Source organism: Lethenteron reissneri, chromosome 9 (assembly GCF_015708825.2).
Source record: "Lethenteron reissneri isolate LAM-NWPU_2019-01 chromosome 9, ASM1570882v1, whole genome shotgun sequence".
Taxonomy (NCBI): domain Eukaryota; kingdom Metazoa; phylum Chordata; class Hyperoartia; order Petromyzontiformes; family Petromyzontidae; genus Lethenteron; species Lethenteron reissneri.
This window is the reverse complement of record NC_083787.1, coordinates 13207205-13224560: the sequence shown is the minus strand read 5'-3', so window position 1 is coordinate 13224560 and position 17356 is coordinate 13207205. Positions and strand designations below refer to the sequence as shown.

Below are 17356 nucleotides of genomic sequence, written 5' to 3'. Positions count from 1 at the left end.
CACTACACACTACACTACTATACACGACACTACTATACACTCCACTATCTGGCGAGCGGAATCAGGTGAGCGGTGTCTGGTTGCAGGTGAGTGGCGAGCGTGCCTTTGACCGACCCACGAGCAGAGCTCGTTAACACGTGCTGCAGTAACAGTAACACGCGCTGCGTTACAACACGAGCTGCGGTAACACGCGCTGCGTTACAACACGCGCTGCAGTCACACGCGCTGCAGTAACACGTGCTGCAGTAACACGCGCTGCGTTACAACACGCGCTGCGTTACAACACGCGCTGCGGTAACACACGCTGCAGTAACACACGCTGCAGTAATACGCGCTGCGGTAACACGCGCTGCGGTAACACACGCTGCGGTAACACACGCTGCGGTAACACACGCTGCGGTAACACACGCTGCGGTAACACGCGCTGCATTACAACACGCGCTGCAGTAACACGCGCTGCGGTAACACGCGCTGCGTTACAACACGCGCTGCAGTAACACGCGCTGCGGTAACACGCGCTGCGTTACAACATGCGCTGCAGTAACACGCGCTGCGGTAACACGCGCTGCGTTACAACACGCGCTGCGGTAACACACGCTGCAGTAACACGCGCTGCGTTACAACACGCGCTGCAGTAACACACGCTGCGTTACAACACGCGCTGCAGTAACACGCGCTGCGGTAACACGCGCTGCGTTACAACACGCGCTGCAGTAACACGCGCTGCGGTAACACACGCTGCGTTACAACACGCGCTGCGGTAACACACGCTGCGTTACAACATGCGCTGCAGTAACACGCGCTGCAGTAACACACGCTGCGTTACAACACGCGCTGCAGTAACACGCGCTGCGGTAACACGCGCTGCGGTAACACACGCGCTGCGGTAACACACGCTGCGTTACAACATGCGCTGCAGTAACACGCGCTGCAGTAACACGCGCTGCGTTACAACACACGCTGCGGTAACACACGCTGCAGTAACATGCGCTGCGTTACAACACGCGCTGCGGTAACACACGCTGCAGTAACACACGCTGCAGTAACACGTGCTGCAGTAACACACGCTGCAGTAACACACGCTGCAGTAACATGCGCTGCGGTAACACACGCTGCGTTATAACATGCGCTGCGTTACAACACGCGCTGCGGTAACACACGCTGCGGTAACACGCGCTGCGATATCTGCGACGTTATCACAGCAGCAGCAGCAGCTGCCGTTGTTGTCGTTGTTGTTGGTGGTAGTGGTGGTGGTGGCAGCGGTACCTTGATGATGATCTTGCCCTTGAGCTGGCTGGGCGAGGGCAGCTCGTCGCCGTGCGTCTCCAGCGGCCGTGTCAGCAGCATGTCCCCAAACACCTTGCGGAAGATGTCGGCCATCACCTGCTGCTGGGCCAAGCTGCAGTGCTGCTCGATGGACAGGATGAGCGGGAATCTGCGGGAGAGAGCCGAGGGAAAGCGGGGGGAGAGCGGGGGGAGAGCAGGGGGAGAGCAGGGGGAGAGAGCGGGAAGGGGGGGGCGAGTGGGGGAGTGCGCGGGGCGCCAATGTCAGTGGTGATCAGAGCTAAAAATTGAGATCTGTGAATTTCTTTTTCACGGGTCAAAAAGTATAGGTAAGTCAGAAAGTCACTCAATATAGATGCAAATAAATATAAAGTATAGAAGTACATCAATACCTTCAGATTTGTCAATACCAAATGCAATCTTGGGGAACAGCAAAATAACAACAAAAACAGCCCCTGATCACACCAAGACACGATAAGCCACTTCGTAGATCCTCATCGCTACCAGAATCAGGACGGACAGCATCACCATCAGGTCGCGTGGGGGGTGAGAGGTCATTAGAGTTAGAGGTCACGTGGGGGTCAGAAGCTACCAGAGGTCGTTAGAGTATTGCGGGGCTGAGAGGCCAATCGAGGGAGAGGTCACGAGAGAGTGAGAAGTCCTGTGGGGGTGAGAGGTCATCAGAGCGAGAGGATCTGTGGGATTCAGAGGTCACGAGAGGTCGTGAGAGTGTGCGAGGGGGCCCGGCACGGAGACGCACTCGGAGGTGGTGAAGGCATGCTGCTTGATGGTGAACACGACATCCGAGAAGCCGATCTTGGTGGTGAGCGTGTGCCCGTGGTAGATGATGGGCATGTTGTCCGGCCCATCCCAGCAGTCCACTGCGAAAACAAAGAAAAAAGTACCCCCCCGCCGCGTAGCCCACATACTTTGTGAGGGCAAGTGCCGTTTGCGGGTCGCCTATGAAAGCCGGCGTGGAAACACGGGTCTCCGCCGGGTCGGCGGCGCGGCTCGCCGACTGCTGCGCCACCGCTCCCCACCGAGCGAGCGTACGGACGCAGAGCGGCGTCGCTCCCCGCCGGGCGAGGCACTCACGCTCGATGCAGCGGCATCCCATGCGCAGGCAGCGTGCGTACGCCTCCGTGGACGACTCGCTGGAGATCTGGTCCCCCGTCAGGTACCTGCACAGAGCCCGCGGCGGGCAGAGGGCCAAACCCGGGCAAGAGGAGAGAGCATGGCGGTGAGCGTGGCGGTGAGCATGGCGGTGAGCGTGGCGGTGAGCATGGCGGTGAGCGTGGCGGTGAGCGTGGCGGTGAGCGTGGCGGTGAGCATGGCGGTGAGCATGGCGGTGAGCGTGGCGGTGAGCATGGCGGTGAGCGTGGCGGTGAGCATGGCGGTGAGCGTGGCGGTGAGCGTGGCGGTGCGTGGCGGTGAGCGTGGCGGTGCGTGGCGAGAGTCGGCGGGTGAGTGTGGCGGTGCGTGGTGAGCGTGGCGCACGGACGTGTTGTGTGAGGAGGAGATGAAGTAGTGAGAGAGGGGGTTGTTGAGGTCCTCGGGGTGGAGCTGCTCCAACTGCTGGTCCCACACGCTGTTCTCCCATGAGAAGAGGAAGTCCAGGAACTGCGCGCGCGACACACGGCGTACACCTCGCAGTGACACAGCGTCACTCGCAGTTCCACTCACAGTGCCACTCACAGTGTCACAGTGCCACTCACAGTGTCACTCAAGTGTCATTCACTGTGTCACTCCACTCACACCGCCACAGAGTGACACAGCGTGTCACCGACACCGTCGCTCACTCGTGCCATGACTGACACAGCCACACAGCGACATTGGCACTTGCTCACGAAAACAGCTAACCACTCCCCCACTCGATCGCCCCTCCACTCGCTCGCATCACCGTCGGAGGATGAGGTGCACTGAGGATGTCACCGCGTCAGAAGGTGACCCATAAGGAGGTGAGGCGACCCAACGATAAGAGGATCAAGTAATGAGGTGACTAAAGAGGTAACCGAGTGAGGGGGTAGCTCAAGGGGGAGATGGTGCAATGAGGTCACAAAAATGATGGGTCAATGAATAAGCGGATGGCCCAGTGAGCCGATGACATAGCGAGAAGGTGACACGGTGAAGAGGTCCCTCAGTGACTCGATGACACCGTAAAGAGGTGGCCACATAGCTCAGCGATTCAGTGGGAGGGTGCCCCACGGAGGAAGTGACACAGTCAGGAGATTTCACTCAATGACCTGGAGGGAGAGGAGGGGACGGAGTAGGGGGCGAGGGGAGGGGGCACCTCGTGGGGTTTGAAGTAGGCCCCGTCCTGGCTGCGCTTGGGGTCCGGCAGCACCTTGTTCATGAAGTTCCGCACTCGCTGCAGGTCGGCCGCCCACGCCTCCTGCAGCGGTCGCGGCAGCGGCGGCAGCGGCGGCAGCGGCGTCAGCGGCGTCAGGGCCAATGGAGCGAGGGAGTGGAATCGTGGAACCGTGGAATCGCATCACAAGGGGCGAACGAGGCCGCCGAAGGTCGCTCTGCGCGAGTCCCAGGCGAAGGGGCTCGCCCGCCAAAAACGTCGCCTTGCAGTCTTAAGCGCTACGGCCGCGTCCGTTGTGTTCGTCGTCGTGTGCGTAGAAGCGAGGGCCCGGGGCGGAGGCCGACTCACCTTCTGGTCGAACAAGAGGAACCGCTGGAAGTCCATGATGGTGATGGTGTCCCTGTGCGGGCGAGAGAGAGAGAGGGAGGGAGGGAGGGAGGGAGGGAGGGGGCGACGGAATCAGACCCCCGGCCCCGTGCCGCCATCGCCGCACTCGCCCGGCCGCTCACGGCCACGCGGCAGCACCGCGGCGTGCGATGGCGGAGGACGAGGAGGGGGGACGAGGAGGGGGGAGGAGGGGAGGGGAGGAGGAGGAGGGGGGACGAGGAGGGGGGACGAGGCGGAGTGAGGAGGCGGCTCGTGGCTCCGGTTTTTAAACCTGCTCCAACCTGGAGGCACGAGGCGACGCTCGCAAGGAGGTGATGGGAGGCAGCGCGTGGAGAGGTGCAGGGAGGGGTGGAGCAGAGGAGGTGGAGAGGGGACAGCGAACAGTGGGAAGAGGTTGAGGCAGTGGAGGTGGAAGATGTTCGAAGCCAGGAGCCAATTTCGTGAGAACCCCGGAGGCGGCGGTCGCCGTTTGTCACGACGAGTCGAGCTGCGGGGAAATCATCGCCCACTGTGGCTCGCTCTCCTCCAGCACTCACTCGTCTGGCCTGGTGGCTCAGCTGCAGATGAGCAGCTCGCAATCAGAAGGTCGCGAGTTCAAATTCTGGTTGGAAGTGGGCGGGGGGGGGGGCGACTCATCCTTCCGGAGGTCGATAAAACGAACACCACTCTGACGGGAAGTCAACGGTGGTTGTCCTACGTGATGACTCGTCCCAGCCATAGGAATGCGGAATTTTAGGCCACTTGGCTTGGGGGCTTGTAAACAGGCGAAGGGCGCCAACGGCTTCGACGGTTCGTGCTAGCAGGAGAGCGCTCTGCAGTTCACTCGGCCGTGGTGGGGTGGGGGGGTGGGGACCGCGGGGTCGTTACCGGAGCACGAACGACACCGTGGGCTGGTCGCTGCGGTCCGTGATCTGCGGCAAGATCTGGAGTGGAACGGAGAAGAGGTGCGGGCACCGCAGAGGTCAGAGGGCGGGCGCCACGCACGCCGTGGCATCGCGTGGCACCCGGTGACATCACCGTCGTTAGCACGAAGATGTCACGTGAGATATCTCGTACAAAGAGATCATGTAAAACCCCGAAATACAAAGATCCCCCGTGTGGCCTTTAACAGACTGTTGGGGCAAGTGCTGTTAGCGTGTCAACCTGTCAAGGCCGGCTCGGCAGACTCGGACGTATTGGTATCACCAATGCTGAAGTTTAACACACCGCACCAGGTACTCGTTTAAGATGGAGTCGACCTAGGGGAGGCCCAGCACCAGTTCAGATATTCGCCACTAGTATTGGTCGTAGCACAGTGTGCTAACCACTACACTGCCGCTCCCCACTGCACTGCAATGCACACACAGCTACTTCAACAGATATCGTAAAGACACATGCATCAACATGTACAAGTGTCGGTGTGCACACAAACGCAGACCGGCCCGTCTGCTCGGAGAGGGCGACTCGCAATCGGAAGGGTCAGGAATTCAAATCCTTGCCATCGTGGCCTCTGGGATCGATATAATTGCGGCTATAGCCAAGGGCTCAATGCCCGTGCGAGGTCACTGTGGGATTTGGCGTTGGCCGTCTCGACGCCCGTGGGCTGCGAGGCCGTGATGCCGACGCACCGACTTCTGCTCGTCGAACAGGAGGTTGACGTAGAACTGGGAGAACTTCTCGAACGAAATCGTCCCGTCCTTGGTCTCCACGGCCTGGACGCGGCACGTACAGGGGGACAGCAGCGAGCGTCTGTCAGGCAGTACACAGACCGCCCGTTCCCTCGCTTCGACGCCGCGTTCAACCACCACACGACAGGGTCACAACAAGCACTCACCCACTCACTCACTCACCCACTCACTCACTCATCCACTCACTCACCCACTCACTCACTCACTCACCCACCCACACTCTAACTCACTCACTCATCCACACACTAACCCACACACCCACTCACTCACCCACTCACTCAACCACTCACCCTCCCACTCACTCACTCACCCACTCACTCACCCACTCACTCACTCACCCACTCACACTCACACAACCCATTGACCCAATTATTTCACTGTGGTGGTAGGGTTGCCACCTTTGAGCAAAAAAAAAAGAAAACCCGGGACAACAACATCGGAGGAAGAATATCTGACAATAGCAAAAGAGCAGAGAACTACGTTGTGAATCATCACGAGCGTTACTCTCATCTGGGTTACCCCGCAACTGACAAAGGCCCGGGGAACTGACGTCCCGGGAACCCGAGCAGATTCCCCAGGACGGCAGCCGCATACTCGGGCAAGCTCACGGTCCCGGGAATAATGAAACAACAACAACAACAACACAGAAGCAGGTGGTAACTGAACGTGGTGGGGAAGGCACAACGCTCGTGCAGAGCCTCCGCGTAAATCTCCGCGAGACTCGGAGTGGAACCGGTGGGGGGGGGGGGACGAACATCCCGCCGTCTCTCGCTGGCACGAGTTGTTTTCTCTCGCTCTGCTCTCTGAGCCAAGCGACACCGTGTTCATTTGAGTACGATCTGCACGTAACCGGCACAAATCGTAAACGGTCGTCCGCGCGCGTCCCTTTCAGTGGGCGGATCGATCCACCGCTCCGCGCGCCGTGTGTGGAGGTCCGGGTAGATGCGTCTGGGGTAGCCCCACCTTAAATAGGGGGGGGGGGGTCATTGGGGGGGGGGGGGGGGTCGAGAGCAGGGATCGAGACTCTTCCATCAGGGGTCAGCCGCCCTCCGCACCCTCTCTCACCCTGATCCGATCTTTGAGCACCTTGGGGTTCGTTGCTTTGTAGTTCAACTGGGACAGCATCATCTTGAGCTCCTTCTCTGTGATGCTGCAGCCGGGGCGGGGGAGGGCAGAGGGGGGGGGGGCACTCAGCAACGCCGCAAATGAAAATGGGACACAGCAGGCAGGAGCCAAACTGGGCAGCGCGCAGGGGAGGTAGCCAGGGTGGGGGTGGACTCCCCGAGCGAGCCAGATGCTCGCCCTTCCCCTAGCCGACAAGCCAGCGACGAGCCAATCAGCTTCCAGGGCTAGCCTGCCCACTGGCCCTTTAACTGGCCACGTGTACGAGCCCGACTCCGAACCACGTAAGCAACCAGCCACGAGTACTCAGCCCGGCTCTGACCCGAACCCACGAGCCAACCAGATGATAACTCCCCCAGCAGAAACTCGTAATCAGAATCTTTATCTGTCCTGGAAAAATCCGATGAGCTTTGAAGCTCTTTTTCTCACAGATGTCCAGCAATCTCACAGATGTCCACAAACATTTTTTTTTCACCCGGTACACCACGGCCAGTATATCTCCTACCACGGTTGTGACACGTAAACACGTGCCTCCGCCGATCGATGAGCGACCCACCCCCTCCCTCCACCGTCGCTGCGCGCTGCGTTTAGCGACGGTGGCGGTCTCGCGTCTATTTGTGGAAGAGCCGCGGAGTCGAAAGCCCAAAAACGGGGAAGTTGCGCCGCTCTGTCAGCGGTGAGCAGCCCGGCCAGGGAGGCTGCCTGGCTCCAGGAGGCAAGGGCGGGGTGGGGGTGGGACAAGGCCCTCACAGAGGGACGGACAGCGCATGCCTTGGACACCGACATTCCCATTCCTGACTTTTGTCGCCGTTGTAAATCTCCGACAAATGTGACGGGGGGAATCAGAGAGGGTGCCACCCGTCGTGTTGGAGAACAGCCCACGGAAGTTCACATCACGGAGCTACCTCTGAGATCTCTTCCGCTGACCTGCCCCTACTGGTCATCGGTGAAAACACATCTTTATCGCTCATCAGATTCCCCCAGTGTCAATAAATATTCTGATTCTGTTTCTGACATGTGCTTCACGCAGTACGGGCTAGTGGTTTCCTACCATCTTGCTACAGAGAGTGATGCCCATCGTACGACACGCAAACCGATTGATTGTTTTGTTGTTGTTGTCGTGAAATCGTCGGTGACCGGCTCGACCCCCATCGCCTCGCTCGACCTGAGAATCCGGTTTAATCGCGGGCGGCCGGAACCTGGATCCAGTGCCAGGATCTCAGCGGCGCCGTGCCCCGCTCACACCTGAGCCCCCCCTCGCCACCTCCCCTCCCTCGAGGTTGAGCTCGGACTGGTCAACGGCGAGCGACGGCGCTGGGGGCTGTGTTGCCATGGGGGGGGGGGGGGGGGTGCGCAATTCGTGAACCGCGGCTGTGCGGAGGCCGCCGCGTTACCACTTGGTGCTTGGCTTCTGCAGGGGGATGAACTGTTTCTGCAGCCACCTGGGGGTGGAGGGGGGAGTGAGGGGAGTGGGCGGGCGGGGGCGGGCAGGTTGGAGAAGGGGGGTGGGGGGGGGCACAGTGAGTGAAGCTTTCGAGGGAACGGAGCGGCATGTGAAGCCCCATTCCTCTCTCGGCGCCTTGACGCGCGGTGGCCGCTCTCGTACAGGCAGAAGGCCACGAGGCTGCGTCACCCGATCTCCCCCCCTCATCTCCCTCCTCTCTCCTCCGACCATGAGGTTATCTGGCGCAGAAGCCCTGGTGCACAGGAGGGTCAACCAAGGAGCCACGAGGAGCCTCGCGGCCCAGCAGGTGCGCCAACTCTCAGGTCGTTATTGCTGCCCGCTGGACACGGAACGTCGGCCCAACGATCACAACCACATGGCAAAGTTGGGTCCATCTGTGTGGGGGGTGAAATATGGGAGGTTATAGAGGGGGGTAATCACCACTCAGTCTGGATGGACGTTGGGGCCTTGGCACAGTCTTCCATGAGGAACTTGAGGCCGTTCATCCACTTGTTCACCTCTTTCCTATCCACGGCTGTGGGGATGAGGGGAGGAGAGGGGGGGCACATCAGTGACGCAACCTCCAGTGGATGTTCTCAAGCACACAAATCCTTCCGCTCTCCTTGGATGTACCCTGCGCTGGGTGCTGAGTGTTCTGGGTGCCGTAGTCTGACTGCTGCACAATGAGCTCTGACTGCTGCACACTGAGCTCTGACTGCTGCACGCTGAGTTGTGACTGCTGCACGCTGAGTTGTGACTGCTGCACACTGAGTTCTGACTGCTGCACCCTGAGTTCTGACTGCTGCACGCTGTGCTCTGACTGCTGCACACCAAGTTCTGACTGCTGCACGCTGAGTTCTGACTGCTGCACGCTGAGTTGTGACTGCTGCACGCTGTGCTCTGACTGCTGCACACTGAGTTCTGACTGCTGCACGCTGAGTTGTGACTGCTGCACGCTGAGTTGTGATTGCTGCACGCTGAGCTCTGACTGCTGCACACTGAGTTGTGACTGCTGCACACTGAGTTGTGACTGCTGCACGCTGAGTTGTGACTGCTGCACACTGAGCTCTGACTGCTGCACGCTGAGTTGTGACTGCTGCACACTGAGTTGTGATTGCTGCACGCTGAGCTCTGACTGCTGCACACTGAGTTCTGACTGCTGCACTCTGAGTTCTGACTGCTGCACGCTGAGCTCTGACTGCTGCACGCCGAGTTCTGACTGCTGCACGCCGAGTTCTGACTGCTGCACACTGAGTTCTGACTGCTGCACGCTGAGTTCTGACTGCTGCACACTGTGCTCTGACTGCTGCACGCTGAGTCCTGACTGCTACACACTGAGTTCTGACTGCTGCACGCTGAGTTCTGACTGCTGCGTGCTGAGTTCTGACTGCTGCGTGCTGAGTTCTGACTGCTGCACTCTGAGTTCTGACTGCTACACACTGAGTTGTGACTTCTGCACGCCGAGTTCTGACTGCTGCACACTGAGTTCTGACTGCTGCACGCTGAGTTCTGACTGCTGCATGCTGAGTTCTGACTGCTGCGTGCTGAGTTGTGACTGCTGCACGCTGTGCTCTGACTGCTGCACACTGAGTTCTGACTGCTGCACACTGAGTTGTGACTTCTGCACGCTGAGTTCTGACTGCTGCACTCTGAGTTCTGACTGCTGCACGCTGAGTTCTGACTGCTGCATGCTGAGTTCTGACTGCTGCGTGCTGAGTTGTGACTGCTGCACACTGTGCTCTGCTGCTGCACACTGAGTTCTGACTGCTGCACACTGAGTTCTGACTGCTGCACACTGAGTTCTGACTGCTGCACACTGAGTTCTGACTGCTGCACGCTGAGTTGTGACTGCTGCGGGTGCCGAGCTGCACTCACTGCCTCCCTGCTGGCTGGCGAGGCTGAGCGTCTTGAGGCGGAACTCGCTGCCGTAGAAGATGACGAGGCACAGCGAGTCGTCGATGTCGTCTCCGCAGCGCTCGAAGTCCCGCGACTGTTTCCCATTGCGGATCTCCTTGATCTCGCGGATGTCGACTGCCGAGCAAGAGAGGGAGCGGTGAACGTGGGGGGGGGGGGGGGGGGGGGCGCGACTCCCACGGAGCACGCAGCCCCCAACCGGGAGCACGCAGCCCCCAACCGGGAGCACGCAGCCCCCAACCGGGAGCACCCCGAGTCGCGGAGTACACAGACAGCAACACCACCACCCACATCTGTCCCCCACCCACCACCATCACTCCCCCACATCTGTCCCCCTCCACCACCACCCCCCACATCTGCCGCTCCAATATCTGCCCTTTCACACGCAAAAATAAAAAAGATAATTTGTGTTACACGTGGTCAGGATCAGAATGTTTACTTAGACTGCAGGAGGAATCCGATGAGCTGTGAAGCTCTTTGTTATTCAGAGATGTTCAGTCTGGGGCGGGTCAGCGAGTAACAACAGCGAGCAATACGAGCAGCACAGTAGGAGTGCAACATTGGGAAAAAGGTGAGCGAGCAATTAATTAGAAATACATTACAAGTAACATGTTTAGTATAAGTCCGATTGACCAAGCTTGGGCAAGGCAGAAACAACAACAACAACAAAGCGCTCCCAGAGCACACCAAGATAACACCGCACAGTAGTTCCTCAATTGAATGGCACAGTAACATTGAACCATCGCATCAGCCGCGCCACGTTCTGGGAGGGACGTGTCATTTGAGCAGCATTGCTTCAAAGCAGGCAAACTCTGCACCGGGTTCGACTCGCAGCGTCTCGTCAGCCAAATCGCACCAGCGCTGGCCAACTGCGAGGCGTAGTTGTGCCATGGTCCACACTCTGCGGTCAGAGTGGACCAGGGTACAACTGCGAGGCGCAGTTGTACCCTGGTCCATTGGCAGCGTGGCGCGTTCTCACACTCTGCGGTCAGAGTGCAACATTCACCAAACTGTAGACGCCGGCTGGTTGTCCGCGAGTGGTCAAGGGCACAGTACGTGGGCGCTCGAGGAACCGCAGGGCCCACCAACCCCCCCCCCCTCCGCCCGCCTGGGTCAGGACTCGAACCTCCACGTCTCTGTCCGCTTCTGCTCTCCTCGCGCCGAGCCGCCCACGAGTGGACGGCTCGGTGCGCAGCTCGGGCTGTCGCTCGGGACAACTAACACCGAGACCCAGTCTGCTGCTTCCAATCGGTCTGTCGGGGCCTTCCAGACCTGTATTTAACAAAGGCGGCATTTGTTCAGGCACGGAAACCCTGCGGCCCGGTCTCCACATTCTGGGTCGCATCAACAGGGTCAGGCTCACTGAGACAAATACTCCCGGATGTATCGGCAAGGGCGCTCCGCCTTCCAAACACGTGGGCCCTCTGGGAGTCCGTTTTTGGATGCGGAGATACAACACTGATTTGGTCATTTTATGACCCAGGCCTTTTCCAGAAGAGCGCAAATCACTGCCGTGGGAATTGCCCCCTTTGGCCGTGAGGTCTTTCACCCTCGCGAACTTTACCCCCCCCCCCCCGTGCCCCGCCCCCCACCTCCAATCTCTACGTGCCTCCCACAAGCACCGATCTCCTCTCTCGGGACCAAAGGTGAGAGCTCACAAGGGGCCGTCCATAATTGACGCCACGCGATATTGGCCGATTTTTTACCCCTACCCCCCCCCCCTCGTCACACGGCGTCACAAAAAGTCAGACCACCGTCAAATATGACGTCACAAAGCTCTGCCCCCACCCCCAAAACCATATTTCCATTTAGAAAATAAAACATGCTTCAAATCACTTTAAACTATTGTCATTGTAGTGCGTATTTAATGTGGCGCTGCACTCTGGTGTTGTAGGAGAAAACATGTATTTAAAAGGAGGCGTTTGAAAGCTGAAATTTAGCATAAAATTCACTTGAAAATATTCAACGTCTAACTAAAACTGCAGATGTTCAGAATATTATATTGAAATTATCTTATAATTATAAAATATTTAAAGTAATTATAAAAAATACTTGAAACTTTGTAGTATAACTAAGCAAAATGTAGAGTATAATGATAACAATCATATATTTATTCCACAGAATGAAAAGCCCTGGTAGAATCATTAAAATAAAAATGTTTAATAACAATTATTACAATTTTTTACAAAATGTTTGCTTCTCCATTCTCCCATGGAGAAGCAAAATGCTCCTTCATGGAATAAATAAAAGGTGACCTTAGTAAATTTAAATAATCAAATAGTTAATAATGAAAATTAATCAAAACTAGTGTTGTTATAACAATTATATTGTTTATATTTATTTAAAGTTGCGCATTTTTATGTGACGTCACATTTCTCAACCCCCCTCCCTCGTCACACATCGTAACAAATATCTGACCCCCTCCCCCCCCCTAGGTGTGTGACGTCATTTATGGACGGCCCCCAAGTCACCCCGAGGGAATGTCTGATACTTTGCAACACGGCCTATGGTGCCAACAATAAGGGCCATTTCTTGGAACGTCGCCTATTATACGTTTGACCTTGTGTTTTAAGGCCATGCGGCGTGATTCACGAATATGTTGGGGTTCTCTGGAACCTTCTGGGAACGTCCCGGCCAAACATTAGATCTGACGGATTCGCGCTGTTTAACGATAACCGGTAAGCTGGTAATCGTTTTTCAAAATCCACGAGCGGTTCTGAAAGTCAGGAAGTCATCGATCGTCGCCGTGGTAAATGTCGTCATGAAATCACCGACAGGCATGCGCGAAAGTACATACGGCACGGCGGCCGAAGTCACAGCGAGACAAAGGCGGCCGGGCGTGGCGCTGGCCACCCACCCCCTCGTGTGCCCTGTCGGCCTTCCTCTGCCCTCGCTAACAGCACTTGCCACACAAGTCGTTTAAGGCTATACGGGGGATATTTGTCTTTGTGTGTTTTTGTATATGTGTATATGTGTGTATGTGTAAATGAGTGTGTGTATATGTGTGTGTGTATGTGTGCGTATGTGTGTATGTGTGTATGTGCGTATGTGCGTGTAAGTGACGAATATCTGAACGGCCCTGGACCTACCCCTAGGTCGACTCCGCCTTAAATTAGCACCTGGCGAGGCGTGTAAACATCATCATTTGGGGAGACAAAGACGGCCGGGCGTGGTGCTGACCGCTCACCCGCCTCGTGTGCCGTGCCGGCCTTCACAGGTGCTACTCGCTAACAGCACTTGCCCCAACAGTCTGTGAAGGCTACACGGGGATCTTTGTTTTTGTGTTCGTAGGTGCTACTCTCTAACAGCACTTGCCTCAACAATCTGTGAAGGCTATACGAGGGATCTTTGTTTTTGTGTGTTCGTAGGTGCTACTCGCTAACAGCACTTGCCCCAATAGTCTGTGAAGGCTACACGGGGTATCTTTGTCTTTGTGTGTGTTCGTAGGTGCTACTCGCTAACAGCACTTGCCCCAACAGTCTGTGAAGGCTACACGGGGATCTTTGTCTTTGTGTGTGTTCGTATGTGCTACTCGCTAACAGCACTTGCCCCAACAGTCTGTGAAGGCTACACAGGGGCCTTTGTTGGAGAAAAAAGCAGAAATGGTCGAGATCTGTACGGGCAGCACTTCCCCTGGGCTCGTGGAGGGAGGGAGGGAGGGATGGAGGAGGGGGCCACCCATTTACCCGAGCGCGGATGCGAGTTCTCGCGAGCGTTCACCCTCAGCAACTGGCTCCCACAGCACACCCACTCGCAGGATCCCTCCTCACAGTCGTCACTCGCAATAGCATTAGCGCAACGAGGACTATTCTTGTACCAACTCTGAACCTTAGCCGAAATCTATCCTCCTAAGCCTAACATCGAAGCACTCCCCCATCCTTCACCATTCCCCCTTATTATTGTCCCTGCCCTTGCCTCCAACCCTGCCCTTACCTCTAACCCTGCCCTTGCCTCTAGCCTTGCCTCCAACCCTGCCCTTGCCTCTAGCCTTGACTCCAACCCTGCCCTTGCCTCTAGCCTTGACTCCAACCCTGCCCTTACCTCTAACCCTGCCATTGCCTCTAGCCTTGCCTCCAACCCTGCCCTTGCCTCTAGCCTTGACTCCAACCCTGCCCTTGCCTCCAACCCTGCCCTTGCCTCCAACCCTGCCCTTGACTCTAACCCTGCCCTTGCCTCTAACCCTGCCCTTGACTCTAACCCTGCCCTTGCCTCCAACCCTGCCCTTGACTCTAACCCTGCCCTTGCCTCCAACCCTGCCCTTGCCTCCAACCCTGCCCTTGACTCTAACCCTGCCCTTGCCTCCAACCCTGCCCTTGCCTCCAACCCTGCCCTTGACTCTAACCCTGCCCTTGCCTCCAACCCTGCCCTTGACTCTAACCCTGCCCTTACCTCTAACCCTGCCCTTGCCTCTAACCCTGCCCTTGACTCCAACCCTGCCCTTGCCTCCAACCCTGCCCTTGCCTCCAACCCTGCCCTTGACTCTAACCCTGCCCTTGCCTCCAACCCTGCCCTTGACTCTAACCCTGCCCTTACCTCTAACCCTGCCCTTGACTCTAGCCCTGCCCTTGACTCTAGCCCTGCCCTTGACTCTAACCCTGCCCTTGACTCTAACCCTGCCCTTGACTCTAACCCTGCCCTTACCTCCAACCCTGCCCTTACCTCTAACCCTGCCCTTGCCTCTAACCCTGCCATTGACTCTAACCCTGCCCTTACCTCTAACCCTGCCCTTGCCTCTAGCCTTGACTCCAACCCTGCCCTTGCCTCTAGCCTTGACTCCAACCCTGCCCTTGCCTCTAGCCTTGACTCCAACCCTGCCCTTGCCTCTAGCCTTGACTCCAACCCTGCCCTTGACTCTAACCCTGCCCTTACCTCTAACCCTGCCCTATCCTCTAGCCCTGCCCTTGCCTCTAACCCTGCCCTTGCCTCTAGCCCTGCCCTTACCTAGCCTCTAGCCCTGCCCTATCCGCTAAGTTTAACTGAAACCCATTAGAACCTTCGCTTGCCTCCATCTCTATCCCACGAGCCTAACAATTCTCCTAATCTCTCCGCCAAATCTATGCCCCGAGCCGAACCGCGAAACCAAGCTGAGTTCGCTGCCCCCGAGACCGCGCAACTCCGGACCGCGGAGAGGAGAAGCGACGAGAGGGAGGCAGGGAGGAGGAGAGGGAGGAGGAGAGGGAGGATGAAGAGGAGGGAGCGGAGAGATTAGGAGAATGATAAGGAAGACAGGGGAGGGAGGAGCGTGTCTAGAAGAGAAAGTGGAGCAAACGAGAAGTCAGGCTCCTCATGCACACCCTGACAGACCGCTCCCGCCTCACTCCCGTCTCACGGACGGGGCCCACGCCAGAGCGAGTGGCTGCCGCCAGCAGCAAGCAGCACCACTCTGCCGAGACCCACGGGGGCCTGGGGACCAGCGGGGGGCCTCCCCCCATCCCCCCATCCCCCGAGGACACCCACGTGCCCCCCTCCTGCCCCCCCCCCCACCATTTCCCGATTTCAAAATATTCCCCACGTGCCATCGACACGCGTACCGACTACCTCACACTGGCTACTGAGTCGACCTAGGCGAGGCCCAGGACCGATTGAGATAATTGTCACCGGTGTTGACCGTGAGCGGGAATCGAACTCTGTTCGCCGGGTTTGTGGCGCAAAGTAGCGCTAACCGCTGCCCCACCGCTCCGCACCTCCACACGCACCCCAAGCCTTGGCTCACGCACGCCTCCTCACAGCGCAGCGGACACGCACAGCCCTTTGCACCTTCACCCCTGCCCGCACGTCTTGCTTCGTGACAATGTTTAATTACCGCATACACCTTGCACACAGCCCCCATAACCCCTCCCTGTGCAGGCAGACGCAACGCGGTACGCACGACCAAGACACGATGGCGTCACGTGGAGTTGACGATGGTTGTGATGATACAGGTGGCGGGGAGCGACCAGCAGTGTCCCGAGACCCCCCCCCCCACGCACTCACCTTTCCCCTCGACGCGCTCCACCGTGCGGCTCCACACCACCTGGCGGCTCCGCATGTCCACCTGCAGGGTCCGCTTCTCGGGCCGGGCGGAGCGGCGGAACAGCGTGAGCACGGAGCCCAGCCGGAGCTCGCTCAGCACGGAGTTGGCGCTCTGCTGCTTGGGGGGGGGCCGCCACATCGTGGTGCGCGGTGGCGGCGGGGATCTTCGACTTAACGCAACCCCCCCCCGCCGGTTCCTTTGCTTCGGGTGGGAGGCTGCGTGCTGGTGACACACGGGGGCGCACACAAAGGGGGTGCCCCGAGACTATGCGATGAGCGTCACCCACCCCGGGGTGGGTTTGGAGCCGTGCGCGCTCGCCGTGTCGCCTTCACCCCCGGGCTACGCGCTGCGGGGCAATGCGAACACTTCCTGCTGCCCGGCGACCCGAGCTCACCCCACCCCCCTCGGCTCCCTCCCCCTGGGGGAATCAGCGGTAAGGATGCGTCCCAGGCGACTAGGGGGTAGCGTCTCCCCATCGCTGCCGAGATGGAGTCGCGTCGAGTCTTCCTGTGATAATGCACAATCGATTCGAGAGGTTCGGGCTGCGTAATAATTTGGCAATAGATTTCTGTTGTGAAGCCCTCCACCACCCCGACAGCCAATTACATGTCACGTGGCGTACACGCGTTTAACGTTCCGACGATTTGCGGTTTTCGCTCTCACTGGTTACGCAATATTTGACCAAATTGTTCTTCGGTGTTCGCCCACCCCGAGAACCTGACCAGCCAGGCTCACCACCTGCTTAGCTTCGAGACGAAACCCCAGAGAACACACCAGAAGGCGTTCATGATCCACTCCTGCACCGCCAACCTCCTAGGCCACGAGCCTGTGCTGTGAATTCCACATTCCGATCGCGCAGGCGAGTTCAGCCAACACAGCCAGTGGCCCCCAGACCTGGATGCGAACCCGTGCCCCCCCCCTGTGCGGCGCCAGGGAATTCGAGCTCAAGACACAGACGTCGCAGACGGCGGGGAAACACGTGTGTTTATTCAGTAGAGCCACTCTGTCATGGAACTCGTTTTTAGGGTCCTGCCACATGGAAGGTTTTTTTGTTTTCCAGATGGTTCCCAACCAAACCGTGTCCATACACCGGGGAGGAGAGCACAGAGGAAACTCGCACGACGCCGTCTCGTACAGAAGGCAACAGATGGAGACGAGTCAACTTGCCGTACCGCCTGCTCCTGGCGAAACGGGGAACGGCACCGCACCTCGACCCC

At 58.1% G+C, this 17356-nt stretch overlaps 1 protein-coding gene across 1 annotated transcript in view; it reads right to left on the bottom strand.

Annotated features, from left to right (window-relative positions):
• Nucleotides 1-16512, bottom strand: part of LOC133340300 (1-phosphatidylinositol 4,5-bisphosphate phosphodiesterase gamma-1-like) — a 42844-nt gene extending 26332 nt beyond the window's left edge. Inside the window, exons 1-13 of the mRNA XM_061548404.1 lie at nt 16100-16512; nt 10088-10243; nt 8654-8747; nt 8163-8210; nt 6712-6796; nt 5587-5670; nt 4847-4902; nt 3941-3992; nt 3575-3676; nt 2786-2904; nt 2380-2465; nt 2045-2165; nt 1267-1435 (exon numbers count right to left, since the gene is read on the bottom strand). Coding sequence (XP_061404388.1) covers nt 1267-1435; nt 2045-2165; nt 2380-2465; nt 2786-2904; nt 3575-3676; nt 3941-3992; nt 4847-4902; nt 5587-5670; nt 6712-6796; nt 8163-8210; nt 8654-8747; nt 10088-10243; nt 16100-16277 — 1350 coding nt within the window. The 5' untranslated portion in view covers nt 16278-16512. The remainder of the gene's footprint in view (nt 1-1266; nt 1436-2044; nt 2166-2379; nt 2466-2785; nt 2905-3574; nt 3677-3940; nt 3993-4846; nt 4903-5586; nt 5671-6711; nt 6797-8162; nt 8211-8653; nt 8748-10087; nt 10244-16099) is intronic.
• Between the last annotated feature and the right edge of the window lie 844 nt (nt 16513-17356).